Source organism: Sminthopsis crassicaudata, chromosome 2 (assembly GCF_048593235.1).
Source record: "Sminthopsis crassicaudata isolate SCR6 chromosome 2, ASM4859323v1, whole genome shotgun sequence".
NCBI classification, from domain to species: domain Eukaryota; kingdom Metazoa; phylum Chordata; class Mammalia; order Dasyuromorphia; family Dasyuridae; genus Sminthopsis; species Sminthopsis crassicaudata.
The window spans coordinates 580,077,204-580,100,790 of record NC_133618.1 but is presented as its reverse complement, the minus strand read 5'-3'; the positions used below and the strand labels follow the sequence as shown (position 1 = coordinate 580,100,790).

Here is a 23,587-nt window from a genome sequence, read left to right as displayed (position 1 = left end):
CTATTTGATAGATCTTTTGTGCCTCTTCATGTGATCTAATTTGTGCCATTTTACTTACCCTTTCCTTTTTTCCCATTATTATCTTTTTTCTACCCCTTAATGTCTTTTTTGTTGATATCATTATATCAGAGTTCATTCTTAGCCACATCTTTCATCCATGTATGCCCCCTCTAACTGTCCCAATAATAGATACAATTCTCAAGAATTACAAACATCATTTTCCAATCTAGGGATATAAACAGTTTAAACATTAAATAATATTTTTCCTGTTTTACCTTTCTATGCTTCTCTTGAGTCCTATGTTTGAAGATCAAACTTTCAATGAGAATAATTGAAAATCTCTAAGTTCATTGAAGATCCATCTCCTCCCCTGAAAAAATGATGCTCAGTCTCAGTGTATAGTTGTAACTATATGTCCTTTGCCTATCAAAATATGGTATTCCAGACCCTCTGATCGTTACTGCAGAAACTGTTAGATCTTGGTTAATCCTGACTGTTACTCCTCAATATTTGAGTTGTTTTGTGTCTGGCAGTTTACTGTATTTTTTTCTTTGAGATTATAGTTCTGAAGTTTTGCAGCAATATTCCTTAGGGTTTTCCTTGTTTTTCTTTTTCCAGAGATACTCAATGGATTCTTTCAATGACAATTTCCCCCTCTCGTTCTAGTATATCAAGGCAGTTTTCTTTGATGATCTTTTGTAGAATTCTATCCAGATTCTTTATTTGGTCATGGCCTTCATGTGAACCATTAATTTTAAAATAGTTTTTAATTATTAAAATAAATAATATATTGTTATTATATTATTTATATTATTATAATATAAATATTTATATATAATATATTTGTATAATAAATATAAATAATATAATGATATATTATATAAATTCTAATTATAATAAATATATTTATATATTTTTAAAATAGATGTATAAATATAATAATAAATATGTAATAAATATAATTATAATAAAATTATATAAAATAAAATTTATTAAAATTATTAAATTAATTTTTAAACAATTAAAATTGTTTAAAATTAAAATCTCCTGGATCTGTTTTTCCAATTAAGTATTTTACATTTTCTTCCATTTTTCATTTGTTTGATTGATTCCTTGATTAAGACCCTCTCCCTGACTTTCCCGGACTCTATCTGAGCTGGGGCTGAACACCCCTTTCACTCCAGTGAAAGTGATCCTTCTTGAAATCCTTCCAATGTATCATGAGCTAAAGAGTGGTTTCACTCCATCAGATTCTGTTCATAGAATTGCTTCCATGTGGTTTTTCAAGGGAATCAAGAAGAGCTCAAGGAGCTTCCTGGCTTCACTCTGTTATTTTGGTTCCACCTCTGGAACTTGAATATGACTTTAGAGAAAACAATTAGTACTGGACATAGCACTGAATAACATCACAAGTAGAAACATAAATAATTTAAGACTAGAATAACAATCATGCTGAATTAGAGATCATTCAAATACGTTCAAATACCCTAACTTTCCAGTTTCTCAGTCTCAGATACCTTGACCACCTACTCTATCTCAACCACACACGAAGAGTACCACATTCTATATCTCAGTGTTAATCATAAGTCCCCTACTCCTAAATGGTTAAAAAAAAAACACACACACGCACCAATTTTCTACAATCAATAAACATTTACCAAGTTCCTACTATGATTTCATTCATTGTGCCAAGAACTATGAATACACAGAAAGCCATGAAGCAAGTCCCTGCCATGAGTTGTATACATTCTATGCTTTAGAAATCTGAAATTCCTCACCTCATATTTTACTAAGAGAATAGAGGTTGTGCACCATGAACTTCATTTCAAACTCCTTCACATCATTCTCCATTTTCAGCTTCACTATTATAAATACCTGGTCCATTTCTCTGCCAAGGCCAAGACCTCTCTGTACTATTAACCACAAGTCCTCCCAACTTCTCCAGAAAATTGCTTCTATAATAAATTTTTTTCTCTCATTTTGGATATCTTTTGTAATGCCTTTTCAGTTTATCTTCTGTATAATTCTTATATGTACCTAATTGTTTGCATACTATCTCATCCACTAAAATATAAGCTTCTTGAGAATACGGACTACATTTTTTTTGCCTTTCTCTATAGTCCTAGCACTTAGCCTAGCAACTGGTACACTGTGAGTGTGTAATAAAACAGACATATCATCACCAAAGTCATTCATCCCTGTCATGTAGGGGATCTAATACAGTATGTAGAATGAAGAGCAATTCCCTGTCAATGTTGATGCCTCTTATCATTGTTGTAGTTCCTACTTTATTTTTAAAGAATGACATTATGAGTGATGTCTTGATTTGCTCATAAATTAGATTTACTGAGATAAGTTGCACAAAATCAGCAGCCTCACCCTTTTTTTCAGTCAGCAGAATCTAGTGGCAAGATAAAAGTCAAGATGACTGGCAGTAGTCTTGGGTGCATTAAATGACCTTGGATTCTTCATTATCTGACCAAGCTCTAAGAGCTCTACAATGCCTGCTTCGGCGGCTTTCATTACCCTTGAAAACAAATTGTTCTCTCATTCCCATTCAACTGGGGGAAGTTTTCACAGTCTTGGAATATAAATCCCTCCAACTCATTGATGAGGTCAAGCCTTGTCAGTTACCCTCAACCTGCTTTAGTCCATCTGCCAAGATGGTTTTACCTGGGGTGTAGCTGCTGCACATGCCTTCCATATGTTTCTTTTTATTGATGAATAATGTGTTGAATGCATCAAACTCAGAACATTGCTGTTCTTATACATGAATTACATTAGAAAGGCCAAGTGAATGGAGAATACTTATTGTATAGATTATGAAATGCAGTTGAACAACACAGAGAGTTTTTCTGTCAATGTAGATAACTTGGAAAGACACTTCAGAAAGTCAGCAATTTGGGTTTAGAATTAGAAGAGGATGGAAGAGGACTAGATTGTCTCTTAGAAATTGAAAGCCTCCTTTAATTATTCCAAATTTCTCCCTGAAACTTATCTTTTAATATCAGTTTCTATCAATATTGTTATATTGCTACACTAACGAGCAGTGGACAAGCTTAAGATCTATGTGAGTAGGCTGAACCACATAAGGTTCATGAAGAAGAATTGAAGCAAAATATATCAAAGAAATGTATAATAAAAATAAATTGATCCTGTATTGACAAGGAATAAGTGGTAGATAGATTGTGTGCTCTACTCATCTTTTCAATATCAGGGGAAAGTAAGGATTTGAATCTATTGGGTAGTCCTCCCTTGGCAGATTTTGTAGAGAAGCTATGAACAAGCTTGGACAGGCTACTCAGATGGAATCTGTCCCTGTAGAGGATAACCATATCAATAAGACCCAATCAAATATAAGGAAAAACTTCTTAACAATTAGAACTCTCAAGAACATATTTTCATGAGGATAAAGTACTGAATTTGGAATCAAAAAACCTTGGTTCAGATAATCTCATCTTTCTGAACCTCAATTTTCTAATCTCATAATGAAGAAGTTGGGCTTAGATGTTTCTTTCAACTTCTAATTCCTGTGATTCTATTAAGTGAATTGACTTAATAGTAAATACTAGTAGATGTATTTAATCAGGGTTAGATGACAATTTGTAGGGAATATTTATATAGTAATTCAGACACTGGGCAAGAGTTGGCCTAGATAACCTTTAAAATCTCTTTTAGATTTTCTTTGATTATAATGGGGGGAAAAGTATAATCAGGAGGGTTTTTTTGTTTTGTTTTTTTTAGTTATGACCAGAAGGGTCAGTATTTGATAACTGGAACTTCTGATGGACATATCTTCATTTTAAATGCCATGCCTTCACAGTCATTTGAGGTTCTTGGATTCACAGGTAATATTCACTTGTAGCTAATACTTATTGATTGATATTTTCTAGTCTTCCAAAATGGTTAAATCTCTGAGAATAATTGATCTGTGTCTTAATGTTTGTTGCATGCATATTCTTTATTAAGATAAGAATTCAATTATATCAAGAATAGTGGGAAAATTTACTTACACAACATTAAGTATTTACTACAATGATACTACTAGAGGTAAAAAGAAAAGTAAAAACACAAAATGGCTTCTACCTAACATGTAAATAAATAATTATATACAAACACAGTGTGGAAGAGAAGTAACCTTAGAGAAAGCTCAAGTGATTAGGAGAATTAAGAAGATCAGATATAGGAGGTAACTTTTGAGTTGTATCTTGTAAAAAACCAGAAATATTAAGAAGTTGAAGTAAGGAGGGAGAGAGTCAGTGTAAAAACATTGACATGGGAAATAAGAGTGTTGTTGTATTTGAGATACAGCTAGCAAATGGTATTTCTAGACCATATAGGGCAGCATGAGAAGGCTAGAAAAGTAGAAGGGAACAAGGTTGTAAAAAAAAATTTTATTTTATATTATTCTTTATATTGGATCATAGAGATAATAAGAAGCCACTGGAATTTAATAAGCAGAGAAATAGGGATGAAATAGATCTGTGCTTTAGGAAAATCACATTGGCTTCTATGTAGAAGATGGCCTGTAGAATAGAAAGACTTAAAACAAGGAAGACCAGTTAGGAGTGTATTGCAATAGTCCAGACAAGATACAATGAAGGTCTGCACTATCATGTTAACTTAGGTAAAGAAAGAAGTACAATATTTTGTAAAGGAAGAAGTGATAGTATTTGAAAATGGATTTGATATGTAAAGTGGGTGAGAATGAAGAGTTGAGGATAACACTTGAATTTGAAAACCTGAGAGATGGAGAAGATGGTACAATCTTCGATAATAATTGGGAAACTGGAAAAAGAGAAAGGCTTGGGGTAGAAAGAAAGTAGTAGAGATAATGCATTATCTTTTAGATAGATAGAATGCGTTTGAGACGCTGACAAAAAACCCATTTGTAAATTTTCAGTAAGCAGCTGGGTATATAAGATTGGAAAAGAAATACTGAGGTTATACAGGTCTAGAAATCCTTTCAAAAGAGATGATATTTGAACCCATGTGAACTGATGAGATAACCAATATACAGAAAAAAGAGAAGGATAAAGAACAAAGCAGTGATATAAATTTTCCCAACCTCCTTTGTTAAGAGTATGGCAATGATAAAGATCTAGGAAAGAGATAGAAAAGGAGAGGTTAGATAGGTAGAGACCAACATAGAAAAGAAAAGAGTTCCCAGGAAGAGGAAGGTGTTCAATTATGTCAAAGCATGCAGAGAAAGTGAAGTGAAAAAAACATATGAGGACTGAGAAGAAATACTGAGCTTTGACAATTAAGAAATCATCAGTAACATTGGACAGAGAAATTTTGGTTGAAGGATGAAATTTTAAATAAGAGCTTTGGGAATATAGCGATCTAGTGTCAAGTTGCCTACAACAATCAAACATTCTTTGGTTTAAAAGGTAAGTTGTATAGATTTTTTTTTAAATTACATTGATATCTGACTTTGAATGGATTCTCTAAAATACATTTTGTGTGTATTCTTTATATTTCCTGTTATATTTCAAGTAATATGTAGCAAAAAAAATTATAGCTAGAGGTATGGTGTAAGTTGAAATGATTGTAGATTATAAATCCAAAGAGCTTATTTCATAGCTTAAATGCCTTTATATTTAGAATGTAAAATATCAAAGTATTATAATTTCAGAGACTTGGAGATTGGGCCAGAGTATATTTTTATCATATTATTATTACTATTATTATAAAAATGTCTATGTTGCTACTTAGGGTCATTTTATACACAAAATTCTGTTAACTCCTGTAATTTCAGATAGAAAAATTTAAGGAATAGTGTGTCATAAAGTCACTAAATTGGAATAAACAAAGGTTTAAAAAATATCAGAGATGCCAGTCTGTGTATATTTGTTTCTGTCTGCTTTTAGAAATAAATGATTACATTGAACAAATGTCTGCAATCTACATTTCTGAAACAAAGCTACTTGAAGTAATGGTGCTTGTCAAGACTTCAGAAAGTGAAAAAAGCAGATTAGAAATATTTTTTCTGCCTGAAGCAACCTTAAGAGGTAGGAAAGGAGTAAGTAATTAGATAAGTAAATAAAAAGTGATATATAGATTATATACATCTTTGTTCCAAGAAATAAGATTTCTAAATGCAAATATTTTAAGGAAAAGAGTAAGAAAAAAGAAAAGGAAAATTGTTCTTTGTGATACAAAAGGAAGAAAGTATTGCTTAATGAAGTGAGCGTTATGCTACTTTGACTTGGATTACAGGATTAATAAAATAATAATTTATTATTTATTAATATTTATTAATAAAATAAAAATTGATTAATCAAAAGCACACTAAAATTTGATTTAGGGACCTGGGCTTGCAACTCACATTGTCTTGTCATTCAATATATCACCTTAGACAGATTACTTAACCATTATGAATTTCAATGTTCTTTTTAATATAATAATTCTTACTTTTGGTATTATCATAAGTCTTGAAATGAGATACTATATATATATATACACACATATATATATTTATGTTTAAGTTATTATTATTTACTTTCTTCCTTAGAATGTTGAATCTGGCAAGAAAATTGGGAAGGACTGACACAATTTATAATATATTTGGTCATTTTGTGAAGTCTTTCATTTTATAGCTTCAGAAATACTGAGAAATACAGAAATTTCAAGCAACCAGTAGGCTAGTTACTTGTTAAATTGTTAAGAAATTTTTCTAATATGGAACAATATGTGAAAATAAACTCTCCTTTACTGTTACTTTTACTTTGATGTAAAAGTTAGTAGCTATGAATAGAAACATATGGCTTATAGACAAGATTCATACTTAGAATAACATTGATATCTAAAACTTAAGAGAATGCTTTATACCTTTGCCTTGAGTTTTCTATATACTCAGAAATTATCTTATTCAATGTAACTCAAGCTATTGCCTTATCTATGCTGTAAGAATTTCAGTAGTTTTTACTCAATATTACAGAACATACTAATATATCATAGAAAAGAACAAAATATATGAATAATTTTAAAAGACTCAGATTTCATTACATAAATGACATTTTAAAATACTTTTTTGTTTTTCATAAATTAGAGAGTATAATTTTCCCATATTTGGTTTTAAAAGTTAAATTTGAAATATTAATCTATTGATAAATATTTGTTAAGTGCCTACGGTGGGCTAGATACTGTGCTAAGCATATGTAACTAAAGTAATTCATTCTTTTCTCCAAATTTTATAGACCCTGGCATATGTTGTGATGAAAGAGGAAGGCTGAAGAATGATTTCTTTGAGAGGAAAACATATGAAATAAATCACCCTTTAACTTCTGTTCTCTTGGATTTAGACTGTGAACAATTATATGGCTTTTGTAGCCATGTGCCATATATCTGTAGCTATGATATTCCTGAAAAGGTATTCCTCTGTTGCCATTTATATGCTACAGCATGAACATTTTGTCATTTTCCTTAATTATTAATATAGAAAAAGTGTATGAATTACTTTTCATTCTCTTTCACACCAAAATGCATGCCTCCACACTACAGAAATTTGCTGTTCTTATTTTTCTTACAGAGAGGTAAGAATGTCTTTCTTGACTAAGGGTTGTCCACCAGCATCCTAAAGATCCTCTCTTCTCACTAAGACTTCCTTGGATATATTGAGAAACTTCTTTCTAATTCAAACTAAATAGTAAAAGGAGAAAAGAGAAGAAGAAACTGTTTTGGACTGGTTGAATAGTGGACAAAGTACATTGTGTAGAACATGTAAATGGCTACATAACTTGGCAGTACTTGATGTTTTGGATATCATTTTATATATAGTTGCTTAGTATAGGTTTTTGATCCTTACATACTGAAGCAAAAATGATTTGCTTACTTATGACTCAGAGCATTCAAGTTCCATCTGAGGTCTGTTGGAGTCAGAAGACATCTAGAGAGAGAAGAAAATCTCTGGGGAAGGGACTTTGAAGGTCAGCTACAGACTTCAGAATTTGTATATATATGGTAGGAGTTATTTCTTCACTGTGTCAAATGTACACCTTTTAACCAATACTGGTGGATCAAAGTTTCAAGATAGACAATTTTTGGTGTCAAAGTGTATCTGAATCCTAAGCAAAATTGCAAAATTAGCAAATTTTGCCTTTCTCTTATCCTTTCACATTCATTTCTTCGGCTGTCCTCTTATCAGTCTAACTGCAAAGAATTCTGACTACCCAAAGCTTCTAATTTTGGGGCCCCCATCTACTTTTTCTTGTCTTGCTGTTTTCTGCACTTTCCATATCAGATTTCCAGATACCATACTTTGAACAGTGCCCCCGGTTTAAGAACTTCCATCTAGGAATGCTGTCCTTATTGGTGGGAGCCATTTGTTCTGATTGCTAAGAGTCCACTATATCTATTCTGCCTTAGATTTGAATATGCTTAGACCGATTACTCCAGTTCATCTTACAACATAATATAATCTACCCTTCTCATTTGCTGTTAAGAACAATAGCAAATCATTACTAACATTGTTTCTGATAAAGGTATCAATTGTCCAATTGCTCCACTCATGATCTCTAAAACTTTCCAAATCAAAACAATCTTCCCAGATTATAACTCCCTCTCTGTACTAACTCCCTGTATTAGAATGTAAATTTTTTGGGGGTGGAGACTGTTTCCCTTTTGTATTTTCATTTCTAGCAATTAGGCAAATGGGCAGTAAGCATTTTCTAAGTGCCAGGAATTGAGCCAAGAATTAGGGACACAGAGAGATAAGAGATAGTCTCTGCAATCAAGGAACTAACAATATGTTAGGGAAAAGAAGCAAACAATTATATACAGATAAGCTATATATTCAAGATCAAAAGGAAAACAACAGAGGGAAAGCACTAGAATTAAGAGTTGGGGAAGGATTTTAGTTGGAAGGTGGGAGATAGAAATGAGGAGGCAGAGCATTCTAGACATTAGGATAGCCAAAGAAAATTATTGAAGTTAAGAGAAAGAAAAATCAATGTGTGTGGAACAAAATAGAGGCTAGGTAGCCTAGAGAAGGTTATAAGATGACTTAAAAGGTATGTGTGTGTCAAGAGGATGGGGAAGGAAATAGGGATACAAAGTTATAAAGAACTTTGAATTACAGACAGAGGATTTTATATATTATCCTACAGAAAATAGGGAGTCATTGCAGTATATTGAGTGTGAAGTGGGGAGAGTGACATGATAAGACCTACTACCTTTTTGGAAAATCACTTTGTTGGAAAATGGAGGATGAAATGGAATAGGGAGGCACTTAAGGCAGGCAGACCTGCCAACAACCTAGTCAAAAGAGACAGGATGAAATTGGATCATTTGTACAGGTAAAGCATTAGCCCTTGCCAGGTGCTACACCTGTGGGCAGCCAGGCCTTACCTTCTTCTCTCAAGCTTCAGTGCACATCTGGACATGAACCAGCCATGTTCCCCCCAAAAAAGTCACAAGCCAGAAGAGATAAAATCAAGATGCTCTTTATTAGAGGTGCTTTCCTCTGTCTTCCTCTTCCTTCCTCTCCTCTACAATCTTTTGTCCCTACTTATATACATACCCTTTTCCACACCAATCTCAAGGAAGGTAAGCTTATGCTGACATGGGTGATTCAGGAAAGGTCAGAAACCCTGACAAGGAACCTTATGCTGATGTGGCTGAGTCAGGAAAGGCATGGAGCTTACATCCTGATGACAGAGCACTCCTCAGGCTATGCATGTTTTGGGGTCACTGTAACTTGCTCTTTGACCTGAGCTATTGTCAGCAACTTTTGCAAGCCCCGAGTCTCATATTTGTCAGAGGAACAGCCACTTCATACTTCCTTATCTCCAAGCCAGCATAGATTTCCTGCCTGGACCCACTACCCCTGAGCCCTGTGTCAGCACAAACTTCTTTCTCGGGCTTTCTGGGCCCCAATAAGCCCTAGAAAGGAATTATTCTCTGTGTGAGACAGGTAAAGGAGAAAATAGTGTCAGAAGGCATCTGAGTGATATAAAATTTAAAAAAAAGAGTAGAGAGGAAGAAACCCAGAGTACTCTCAGTAATAAATTTTTTTCTTTCATTTATTCCAGTCTCCCCCATATTATCTGCTCCCGATCCCTTCCTGCCCCTACCCAAAGGAAGCCCAAACAGTACCATTTTAGATATTAGACAGGATTGTAATTAATATTAAATTCTATGTGGAGGTAGAATAGAGGGTCATTCTGAGAATATATTTATGCTGTTGTAATTCAGCAATTACAAAGGAGAAGGGGATAATATTTTCAATTTAAAAGAAGCACTTTTTCATTCATATGCATTTGTAATTAGTAAAATGTATGAGGATAATTTTTTCAAAGTTTCTCACACCAGAAGAATAGACACCTCTCCTTCACAAAGTTTGCTGACTCCTACTTTAGATATTAAAGTTAATCTTATTGTGAGTGATAATTGATTTTACAATATAATTTGGTCTATATTAGGATCTATAAAAGATTTGTAATAAATTTGGTTTCTTTTGTTTCCTTTAACAGATATTCTAGTTAATGAAGTAATATTAAAAACTGGCCTTCATTTTCATGTAAAAGTCTGATATTGGAGAAAAAGTAGGAATAAACTTTAAGCACTGACTTAACCAAGAAGTAATCAAAATGGTTTTGTCTGCAAAGCATACCTTGAATGAAGCATGAAACAAATTTTTGAGAACCTAGAAGGAAACAACATTGAAAAAAGCAATAGACTTTATTTATTAGGCCATACAATCATGTGTACCTGTGTATTTTATATTGAAACTTGGGATTTTGCTATAGTTGTTCTTTTTAAATTTTTTCTGGTTGTTGGTTGTCCAGTTATGTTCGACTTTTGGTGATAGACCATATCATGATAGTACTATCCAAGGGTTTTCTTGGCCAAGATACTGGAGCAATTGATCATTTCATTCTCCATTAAGTCCAACAGAGGTTAAATAACTTGCCCAGAGTCACAAAGCCCAGTACATATCTGAAGTTTAATTTGAATTCAGGCCATCTTGACATCTGGCCTAAGGCTCTATCCACTGAGTCACCTTGCTGCCTCCTTTTCTTTAATATCCATGATCAAATAGTCAACAGAATATGTGTTTTTTTTCTTATAAGCCATAAGAATTATTTCTATTATCTTAAATGCAATTTGACATTTTCTTTGTTTACAGAATGGTGAAGTTATAGTTCTCCAACCAAAGATCAAAATGCAAAGCAAACATTTTGGAACTGGAATATTGTGCCTATCATCTCATGGCAAGTGGTTAGCATCAACAGGCAAAGATGGAATACTGAGTGTCCGTGATATTAATAATTTGGTAAATATTGATATTAGCATAAAGCCCTTAATAGCTCCAAGGGAAAATAAGTATAGAAAATGAGTATATTTGCTTAAAAAGCAAATACTTTTAGGGAATTTGGAAAGGAGGGGAAAAATAAATTAGCTTTTACAACCCTCTAAACTTGGATTGTACTTTGTTGAAGATTTTAAATTTTCTTGATTTCTTTTTATTCACAGGTAATATGACTTTTAAAATTTCAATTTTATTTTCTAATATTCTTCCCTCCTATCTTCCTTATTGAGGAAACGAGAAAAACAACTGTTGAAAAATATGTATGGTTAAGCAAAAAATTTTCATATTACCTGTGTCAGAAAAAAATTGTATCCTTCACCAAACTTCATTGAATTTATCATTCCTTCCTCTGAAAGTAGATAGCATGTTTCATCATGAGTCCTCTACTGTTATAAGTAGTTTTTGTGTTGATTAGAATTCCTATCTTTCATAGATATTTATCTTTATAATATTATTGTGTAAATTGTTTTCCTAGTTCTGTTCACTATAATTTGAAAAAAATCATATAAAACTTCCTAGGTTTCTATATCAATAAGAAAACTAACAGAAATCATATGATTATCCCAAGAGATGCAAAAAAGTTTTTTTATACAATACAGCACCAATTCCTATTAAAAAATACTATAGAATATAGAATTAAATTGAGTTTTCCTTAAAATTATAAGTAGCATCTATCTAAAACCATCAGCAAGCATTACATGAAATAGAGATAAGCTAGAAGCATTCCCAAAAAGATTAAGGGTAAAATAAAGATGCCCATTATTACCACTGTTATTTAATATTGTACTAGAAATGTTAGCTTTAGCAACAGGAGAAAAAAAAGAAATTGAAGAAATTAGAATAGCTACTGAAGAAACAAAACTATTACTTTTTGCAGATATGATGATATACTTAAAGAATCCTAGAGAATTAACTAAGAAGCTACTTAAAATAACATCTTTAGTAAAGATTCAGAATATAAAATAAATCCACATAAATCATCAGGATTTCTATATATTACCAATAAAGCCCAGTAGGCAAGAAATAGAAAGAAAAAAATCCAGTAAAAATAACTATATACAAATAAAATATTTAGGAGTCTGCCTACTAAGACAAACATAGGAACTGTATGAACAAAATTACAAAATTCTTTTTATGCAAAGTCAAATCTAAACAAAGGGAAAAATATCAATTGCTCATGGATAGGCTAAGCTAATAGAATATAAATGGCAATTCTACCTAAATTAATTTACTTTTTCTATGGCATTTCAATCAAGCTATCCAAAATTATTTTACTAAGCTAGAAAAAATAACAAAATTCATCTGAAATAACAAAGCAGCAATAATATCAAGAAAATTAATTTTTAAAAGGCAAAGTAGTTGGTCTAGCTGTACCAGAGCTAAAATTATAAAGCAGCATTAACAAAGCTATTTGATACTGGCTAAGATCTAGAATAGTGGATCAGTGGAATGAATTAGGTGCTCAAGACACAGTTGTAAATGACTCTAGTAATCTATTATTGTTGGGAAGACTCCAGTATCTGGAATAAGAATTCACTATTTGGAAAAAAAAACTGCTGGAAAAACTAGAAATAATGTAGCTGAAATGAAGTATAGACCAGTATCTCACACCTTATAACAAAATTAAGTCAAAATGAATATATGAATTAGAAATAAAGGATGGTACCATACATAAACAAGGAGAGGAAGGAATAGTTTGTCAGATCTGTGGAGAAATGAGAGATTTATGACTAAACAAAAGATAGATAACATTATAAATATGAAATGCAAATGAATAAATTTAATTATATCAAATTTAAAAACTCAAACAAAATCAGTGCAACTAAGATTAGAAAGAAAACAGAAATATGGGGAATAGTTTTTATATATAGCCAGTGTTTCTGATAAAGGCCTCATTTCTCAAATATAGAGAGAACTGAGTCAAATTTATAAGAATATGTCTTTCTCCAGTTGATAATGTTCAAAAGATATGAATGGATAGTAAGAAATTAAAGCTATTTACAGGCATATGAAAAAATGCTCTCAGTCATTATTGATCAGAGAAATGCAAATTAAAACTACTCTGAGCTATTGCCTCATACTATCATATTGGTGATATGGTCATCATATGACAGAAAAAGAAAATTATAAATATTGGAGATGTGGGAAAATTGGAAAACTAATGCATTATTAATGGAATTGTGAGCTAGATTCTAGAGAGCAAATTTGGAACTATTCCCAAAGGACATATTCAGAAATACCTGGACTTACATAAACTGATATTGAGTGAACCAGGAGAACATTGTACACAATAATAACAATATTATGCTATGATCAATCATGATAAATTTAGCTCTTCTTAGCAATACATTGAAATAAGACAATTCAAAAAAAAAAAATCTTGATGGAAAATGCTCTGAAAAAGAACTATGGAGTCTGAATGCAAATTGAAACAAACTACTTTCACTTTTTTGTTTTTGTATTTTTTCTTTCTCATGGTTTCCTCCTTTTATTCTGATTCTTCTTTCATGATAAGATTAATGTGGAAATTAGTTTAATGTGACTTATATCAGATTATTTGCTCTTTGGGGGAGGAGAGGAAGGAGGGGAGAAAAACTTGGAATTCAAAATCCTAAAAAATAAATGTTGAAAACTATTTTTACATATAATTGGAAATATTTTTTCATCCTAATCCATTATCTTTCATCTGAAAGCCAAATAATTTATTACATTGTTGACTATGACATAGGATGACCATTAGAAATTTAGAGATTTTTTTCCCCCTTTTTACTGTTATTTAAGAAGAAGAATTATTCTTGGCATTATGTTTATTTTATTGATGCTTAGTGACTTTGATTGGAATAAAATACTATTAAGTGGGAAAAAAGACTTCCTAGATTTCTTTGAAACCCTCTCCTTAATCCTACCCAACAAAAGGGAAATTAACAACAGCTTCTTAGGGCAGCCATATTAAATGACTTGCTCAGGTTCACACAACTACTAAGTATCTGAGGCTAAATTTGAACTCGGGTCTTCTGGCCTCCAGGTCCCTCACTCTATTCACTATACTACCAAGTGTCTTACAATACAGTATACCCATCATATTCTGAAACTTATTAACAATTAATCCCTTTTTCAATTCTTTGCCACCATGAAAAGAGCTGCTAGAAATAGTTTTTTTAAATATTTGTTCTTTTTCCTTTTCCTTTGTTATCTTTGAAGTATAGTCCCAGGAGCAGCATTACTGAGTCAAAAGATAGTTTACTTTAGTAGATTTTTGGATATAGTTCCAAATTAGTTTCAGAATGACTGGATTAGTTCATAGCTCTATTTATGATGCATTAATGTACCTAATTTCTTCTAACTTCTCTATTATGTCATTTTCCTTTTTTTTGCTCAACTTTTCCAATATGATGTATATGAGATGATATCTCAAAAGTTGTTTGAATTTGAATTTTCTAAAATTATTAATGATTTAGAATATATTTCATATGCTCTGATGACATAGTAGGTAGGCCTAGAATCAGGAACATCTGAATTCAAATCCAGCCTCAGACACTAGCTGTGTAACCCTGGGCAAGCTACCCAATCTCATTTGCTTCAGTGTCCTCATCTGTAAAATTAACTAGAGAACAAAATGACAAACCATATCAATTTCTTTGCCAAGAAAACTCCAAATGGGATCACAGAGAATTGGACCATGACTGAAATAACTGAATAACAAAAATTGACCTTTGAATTTATTTCTCTGAAAACTATCTATATTCTTTAATTTTGTTTATTCACATCTATCTGGGAAATGGCTCTTATTCTTGTAAATTTGATTCCATTTTCTCTCTGTGTGTCTCTCTCATCCTTTTCCTCCTCTTCCTTTTCCTCCTTCTTTTCTTCCTCTTCTTTATCTTTTTCTTTTTCTCTTTCTGGTAAATTGAAGGTAGGTAAGGCACTAAAATTAAGTAGGACTACTAAAAGCTTCTTGCAGAAAACTAAAACTTGAAGTCAGAAATGCTAAGAGGGGAGAGTATTGAAGTGTAAGAAACTGTTCAGGAGGGAAGTCTGCCAGGTTATAAGGATCTTTGAATGTAAAAATGAGATTTTGTATTTTATTTTGGAAGTAATTGGGAGCTACAGTAATAGAGTGTCATAGTGGGGCAACAGCATGAAGGATGTATTGGAAAGAGAAAGTCAATAGATTAGTATAATAGTTTAGTTAAAAAGAAAGAATAGGGTCTGAATTAAGGTAGTTACAGTTGGAGTGAGAAAGAGAAGGGACAAGTGTGAAAGACACTTTAGAGGTAGAATGGATTAAATGTGATACAAGAACAAAATGCAAGTGTCATAGATAACGCTAAGGTTAAAAACATAGATGAAACTGGGAGAATGATGGTGCCATCCATCAAAACAGATAAGTTAAATGGAGAGGCAAAAGACTTGGGAGGAAGATGACTTCTGTTCATGCTATGTTGGCTTTAAAGTTTTAGTAAAATATCCAAATGGACACATTTATTGGTTGGAAATATGGAATTGTAACTATGGGCAGAGGATAGGGTGGAGATATAGCTTTTAAGGGCCTCTGGATAGAAGTTTATTGCTAAACTCTATGAGTATATGGGGTCATTAAGGGAGACTGTATACAGAGAAAAAAGACAAGGAGGAAAGAAGAAAGGAACGAAGAGAAAGGGAAAGAGAAGAGGGGGAGGGCAGTGTCTATAAACCTCATTCTTCTGATTCCAAGACTCCTGTTCTTTTTATTACATCATGTTACCATTATGTTATCAATTTAGTTTAAATAGAATCTTGAGTTGGAAGGCTGGCATCTTGAGTTTTAATTCTAGTTATTTTATTAATGTATAACTGTCAATCAATCATTAAACTTTTTCATGCCTCAATTTTCCCACATATATGTTTTGAGAATAATAATTTCTTTTCCTTCCAATGTCACAAATATATTGTTAAAATAATAAATATGAAATAATTTCATTTTGAATTGTCATTGGGTTAAACGTTTAATATTTCTAAGTAACTAGTAATAAAACAAAATTATTAGGAACAACTCATTCCAAAGACTCAATTTTAATATTCCATATCCCCCAAATTTAAGAATCTCTGTATTTGACTGAATAAATCACAGTAACAATAGAAAAATAAATGTGCATATTATTTTATTAATAAAATATACAGTGAAATAGAAACATTTATGCTTTTTAAATGATGTTTCTTTAACCATTCAGGAAACATTTGCTCAGATTCAATGCCATTCTTACCAGGCACAAGGAATTCGATCACTGGCATTTTCATTTGATGGCCGTTCCATACTAGCAAATGGTAGGGAAGATGGTACCCTTGTTTGTCTGAAATGGAAGTAAGTAAAGGCGGAGAAAATATTATTTGTAATATTTAATATCCAATTGTTTGTGCTGATGGATAGGAGCAATGGCATAGAGTGTTGCCAAAAGAATAATTCAAAACAAAAGCAAGCTACTCAATCCTTTTAAAAAGGAATCCTTTTTTATTATTTTAAGTGGGTCAATCCAAAAGACATTTTACAGTGTCTAATGAGAGTAAGTTCTTGGATTTTTGCTTGTAATTAGTTAATTACTAAAATTAGTCTTTATTATATATAAATATACCATTTAATGATGTGGGAAGGAGAAGCCATTCAGTGATCTAAATTTTGTGGTGGATATTCTCTACACTTGAATACCTTGCCCTCTTACTCTTTCATTTATTATTTGCCAAGTAACAACTTTGTATAAAAATGACTCCCCTGTTCTATATCGCCTCTTACATTTTCACCCTTCCCCCACTGTTCTGATGTATAAATGAGGGTCGGGAGAATCTCTTACCATTGGCTCCAATCTTCACCAATAGTGTTTCTTCAATTTTAAGGGTCTCCTAAATACCAATTTCATTTAACCACAAATTAACAGTTATATTGGATTTTATATAAGAAAAAACATACAAAAAACTTGTGTTTGTTTGGGGAAGTAGAATCACAGTTTAGCTCAGTTCCTAAATAGGAACCCAAGTTCCAAATTTAAAAAAATAAAAATAAAACTTTGGTTTTAAGTTCCAAGGCATTCTGGTTTTTCAGGGCTTTTTTTGCTGGCTATAACATCTGGTCTGGAATCCTTCCTCCAAAGTCACCATGGTTTGAGTCTGGGTTTGTTGGGAATTCTACCACCTGCACCTAAAACTAAAAGAAAAAAATGAAATAAAATCCCAAATTCAATTCTTGGGACCAGAGGGTGCAAAAGAGAGGAGGAGGAACAGCAGGTAACCTTTCCTCTCATCCAGTTCAGCTTATGATATCCATGCTATGGGTAGGCAGGACCTGAATTTATTCTTTCTGGATGCAGCTAGAAAGAGAAAAACTATCACAGGAGGGTAGTTCTTAAAAAATGCATTCTGTTCTGGTGATATAGCCACATATGGTAGGAGGACACATAATTTCTTCCCCAGAAGCTGTTCTCTATCCTTTAAAATTAAGATAAACTGACAAAAGTTATAAAAATTACTAGAGAAAAAAGGAGCTACTATATTTCTGAGACAATAGAAGGGATGCAAAAAACACCACCAAGACTCTCAAAAAAATATGTACCCCCAAAAGTAAAACTTCCAAAATCCAACGAAATAATTTTAAAATGGATCAAAGAAATTAACAAACCAAAGAATACCTCCAACACTATTAACAATATTATTGTTTAATAATTGTTTAATTAATAAATATTGTTTAATAATATAATAATAAAAGAAGCAAAAATAAAATTGACAGAATATACTAAAATGTCTGTAACAACACTATATATACAGAGAGGAGCAATATACCAGGAAACAGTTTCTCATTTAGAGTTCTTTGGAGAATTATAATAATAGTCTGGTCATTCAGTGAAGCAGCATCTGATTTTGTTCAGAACCAGCAGTTTCTTGCCATAGAGGATACTTTGCTGTAAAATGTGTTATCTGGATCCTAACTCAAAGTCCAATAATGCCAGAAAAGCCAGAATAATCTTCCTATTTGGTCTATCTTTCCATTCTATGGAAAAGTTAAAAGAGGTGATGAAAGCTGGAATAAATGTAGTTTGCCTAAACTCCCATGAAAGTCATTACTACAAATGCAGAAGCTATTATAAACAGAAAAAAGATGTTTTTTTTTTGTTTTTTCCCAGTCACATCATCTGCTGGCATGGTGCTATAGTACTTGATACCACAGGACCAGAAATCCAAACTAGATTAATTTGGGGTGGTGGTACTACTGTAGTAAAGGCAGCATTCTCAAAAATCACCTGCTATGATGCCTATATGGAAAAGTGTAAAAAGAGTATTTTGTGGGTAAAGTACATAAAACATTTTTAAGGTGGTGGAAATTAGCAGCAAAATTTTTGTGAATTATGGGCTAATTCTCTGCTTGTAAAAGAGAAAGATAAATATTTCATTCTGACTGATGTTGGAACATTATGCCTGTGCTTCCAGTTACATAAAAGGGTATTTGAAGACCCATTAATTCTAACACCATTCCCTCCTTACCCCTTGAATGCATCCAGTAGTCCAGCAACTACTTATAGTATTGTCCATTCATGGTTATTAGTGGCTTTTAGATTACTAAAACACCAGGAAACAAAGATTAAAGTCTTTTAAAGAAACTTTATGGTAGAACTTTCTTGGAAAAGAGTGGTGTAGATCAGAAAATTCTAAGTTCCCCAGATTTACAACACACACACACACACACACACACACACACACACACACACACACACACACAATTGTGCCTTAGAGGGAAAATAGACTGGTGGAAAATAAGACTTGGGCCAGAAGAGGGATTATCCTGGGATAACTGCAGAAAATCTGAAAACCCACCCCATGATCCCAGGAACCCAGGATAGAATACCTCTAGGCTAACAGCCAGGGAAGTCCTGGGGCAAGCTGGGTTCAGAAGTAACCTCTGCCTGAACCAGGAACTTTCATGTCATGGACCATGTGGGGACTCAGGAGTCTAAATCTAATAAGATTAAGGTAACCTTTGCTGATAAGGACTGCCAGCTATGCTGTGGAGACAATATTATGGATGAGAAAGAACCAGCATATACCTGGTGAATGTAAAGCAGTGGGATAGTATGCTACTTAGTGGCAGGCATTATAGGAGGGCAGAGTTCTTGATCTGGGGTTCAGAGGGAGAGAAGTGAAGCTAGAGGCACCATTCCCACAAACACACACCCCAGAACTAGGGGTGATTACACTAATAAATCCTTATTTTTTAAAAAATGGGGGAAAAATGAACAGGAGAAAGTTATTATGGGGATATAGAAGACTGGGATTCATCTTTAGAAGATACTGAAGTTAAGAAGTACTTCTATCCCAAAGGGTGTTAAATGGTTACATACTCAAAAAAATTTATAGGAAAATTCAAAAAACACTTAAAAAAACTTTTAAAAGAATTTTAAAATCAAATGAGAGATTGAGGAAAAACTAAAAAAAAAAATCCAAGAAAAACAAGATCACGAAAAGAAAACCAACTAGAAAAGGAGATGTACAGTCTTAAAGAAGAAAATGACTCTTTGAAAATTAGAATTAGACACGGGGAAGCCAGTGAAGTTATAGAAGACTAAAAAAATAATAAAAGAAAACATAAAGTATTAAAAAATAGAAGAGAAAGTGAAACATCTTATAATAAAAACAACAGAACTAGAGAACAGATGAAGAGGAGAAAACATAAGAATAATTGGACTATTCTGAAAGCTATGACCAAAATAAAGAACCTTGACACAATACTACAAGAAATAATTAAAAGAAAATTGTCCTGAAGTGATAGAAAGGGAAAAGTAGAAATATAAAAAAATGTACCAGTCAAAGAGACCCTACAAGAAAAACATATAGGAATATCACTGATAAATTTCCAAACCTCCAAATTAAAGAGTAATTTTTTTTATTATTAAAGTTTTTATTTTCAAAACATATGCAAAATTTTCAATATTCACCTTGCAAAATTTTGTGTTCCAAATGTTTTCCCTCCCCTCCATCCCCTTCCCAAAATGGCAAGAAATCCAATATATGTTAAATATGTGCAATTCTATACATATTTCCACAAATATCATGCTGCACAAGAAAAATCAGATCAAAAAGGAAAAAAAAATGAGAAAGAAAACAAAATGCATGCAAGCAACAACAAAAAGAGGGAAAATGCTATGTTGTGATCCACACTCAATTGCCATAGTCCTCTCTCTGGATGCAAATGGCTTTCCATCACTAAATCTTTGGAACTGGCTTTATTTATCTTGTTGTTGAAGAGATCTAAGTCTATCAGAATTGATCATTATATAATCTTGCTGTTTCTGTGTGCAATGATCTCCTGGTTTGAACTTAGCATCAGTTCATGTAAGTCTCTCCAGGCCCCTCTGAAATCATCCTACTGGTCTTTTCTTGCAGAACAATTATATTCCATAGCATTCATATATCATAACTTATTCAGCCATTCTCTAATTGATGGACATCCACTAAGTTTCTAGTTTTTTGCCATTACAAAAGGCAAACATTTTTGCACATGTGGATCCCTTTCCCTCCTTTATGATCTCTTTGGGCTACAAACCCAGTAGGAAACACTTCTGGATCAAAGAGTATGCACAGTTTGATTTCCTTTGGGCACAGTTACTCTCCATAATGGTGAAATCAATTCACAACTCCACCAACAATGTATCAGTGTCCCAGTTTTCCCACATCCTTCAACATTCATCATTATCTTTTCCTGTCATTTTAGTCAATCTGAGAGGTGTATAGTGGTACTCAAAGTAGCCCTAATTTGCATTTCTCTGGTAATAGTAATTTAGAATACCTTTTCACCTTTCTAGAAATGATTTTAATCATCTGAAAATTGTTCATATCCTTTGACCATTTATCATTTGGAGAATGGCTTGATTTCTTATAAATTTGAGTCAATTCTTTAAAGAGAAAATTTTACAAGCAACAATAACAAAAAAAAAAACAATTCAAATAAGTTGGAGCTAATTAGAATTGCACAAGAGTGGCTACAATAAAAAGCTACAAATCCTAGAATACTATATATTGAAAATCAAAAGAAATAGGGTTGTAGCTAAAAATATCATATCCAGCAAAATTAATTAAAATATTGAATTAAAAATGGGTATTCAATGAACTCAGATTTTTAGGATTTTTGTCTCAAACAAATCCTAGCTAAATAGAAAATTTAACATATAAGAGCCATCATCAAGGACTAATTTCAAGGAATTTAATAAGGACAAACTGTTAATGTTTTATATGTGGAAGTGTAAACCATATATCTAAGACTGACATTAGTAATTGGATAGTCCAAAAAATATTGGTGTAAGAGTTGAGTATGATGTTTCTCCCAAAAGCAAAACCATATATGAAAAGGTACAAACAGTAACTATGCTATAAAATTGAGATGATTGCAAGAGTAAGAATCAAGATAAAGGAATTAGATGGAGGAGAAGGGCTGGTAGCCCTTAGCATAAGGTGGGATATAAAAGGATGTATAGTTTAACATGAGTATAATAAGGTGTATAGATTAATAGGGGTGGGGATGAAGAGGGAGAGAAATGGAGTAATCCATGGGATGAGGAGGTTAAGTAAGAGCAAGGCAAGTTAATGGATGGAAGTAAAGTTGAAAAGTTATCAAGGATAGGCAATAAGAGATATAAATAAACACAATAACAATGATCAGGAGGAGAATTTATTAGGGAAAAAATTAGGGTATAATCATTGATCTCAGACAAAGTCAAACTAAACAAAAAATACAGTCAAGAGAGAAATCTATATTATATGTCAGATATATTAATATTATTTTAGGTGTTATGTGTATGTGCATCTGTATACATGTGTGTGTGCCTTTGTGTGTATGTATATATCAGTGTGTGTTTATATGTGTGTGTGTATAAATATATCTGTGTTTAACTGTAGCCTTCTTAGGGGAAGTGGGAGGGAGGAAAGGGGGGAAATGCACAGTAGAGAACAAAAGAAAACTTACAAGAAAGCAAAGAAATGGACAGTCATAAATACAATATCTTCCTTTATTATATATCTTTCTTGAAATGGATATTTATGTTATACATTTTGAATCTGCCCTAATATTCTGCTAGGCAATGTTTTTCTTTTTTTTTTTCCTCCTTTTATCTTTTGTTTTCTTATTTTGCATTTAAATTTTAAATAAGTACATTAAAAAAAAGAACTTGCTCTCCTTTCCACCTATAAATATTAGTATTTAACATACCTTTGGTGGTGTAGTCATGGCTTTGCTTGAGACAATATACTCTTTGTAGAATCATCTGATAGCATAATCTGTGTTAAGTTTTAAATTTGTTTAGACAACATTTTTTACACAAAGTAAGCAGTAGCCTTAGTTCTTCCATGATTTCATTGTCTATGAATCCCTACATCATTCTAACCAAAGGAACTATTTTTCTTTTCTCATTCCCATCGTGTAAATGAAAATATTTTGATCTTACAAACTAAGTTAAAATCAAAGCTAGATTTTGCTGCTAAAAGCCAAGGCATTTTAGTAATAATAAGACATTTAACAATAATGTCCTTTGATAAGGTATTCCTACCTAGAAGTGGAAGAGTAATATAGACTTCTAGCCAAGATGTCAGAGAGGATATACATATCTATTTAAGCTCCATCTTTTATCTCAGAATAATTTATTTCATTGCAAATTAAGGCAACTCTGAGATACCACTACACACCTGTCAGATTGGCTAGAATGACAGGGAAAGATAATGCACAATGTTAGAGGGGATGTAGGAAAATGGACACTAACACATTCTTGGTGGAATTGTAATTACATCCAGCCATTCTGGAGAGCAATTTGGAACTATGCTCAAAAAGTTGTCAAACTGTACATACCCTTTGACCCAACAGTGTTACTACTGGGCTTATATCCCAAAGAGATCTTAAAGACAGGAAAGGGACCTGTATGTGCAAGAATGTTTGTGGCAGCCCTCTTTATAGTGGCCAGAAACTGGAAACTAAGTGGATGCCCATCACTTGGAGAATGGCTGAATAAATTGTGGTATATGAATATTAAGGAATATTATTGTTCTGTATGAAATTACCAACAGGATGATTTCAGAAAGGCCTGGAGAGACTTGCATGAACTGATGCTGAGTGAAATGAGCAGGACTAGGAGATGGTTATACACTTCAACAACAATACTACATGATGATCGATTCTGACGTATGTGGGCATTTTCAACCATGAGATGAGCCAAATCAGTTCCAATAGTGTAGTAATGAACTGAACCAGCTACACTCAGAGAAAGAACT

General features: G+C 32.6%; 1 protein-coding gene across 1 annotated transcript in view; it reads left to right on the top strand.

The window, feature by feature from the left end:
• Nucleotides 1-23,587, top strand: part of LOC141552976 (cilia- and flagella-associated protein 43-like) — a 192,084-nt gene that overhangs the window by 76,751 nt on the left and 91,746 nt on the right. The window contains exons 13-17 of the mRNA XM_074284860.1: nucleotides 3,745-3,848; nucleotides 5,874-6,014; nucleotides 7,203-7,375; nucleotides 11,132-11,278; nucleotides 16,525-16,655. Of these exons, the coding sequence (XP_074140961.1) occupies nucleotides 3,745-3,848; nucleotides 5,874-6,014; nucleotides 7,203-7,375; nucleotides 11,132-11,278; nucleotides 16,525-16,655 (696 nt within the window). The remainder of the gene's footprint in view (nucleotides 1-3,744; nucleotides 3,849-5,873; nucleotides 6,015-7,202; nucleotides 7,376-11,131; nucleotides 11,279-16,524; nucleotides 16,656-23,587) is intronic.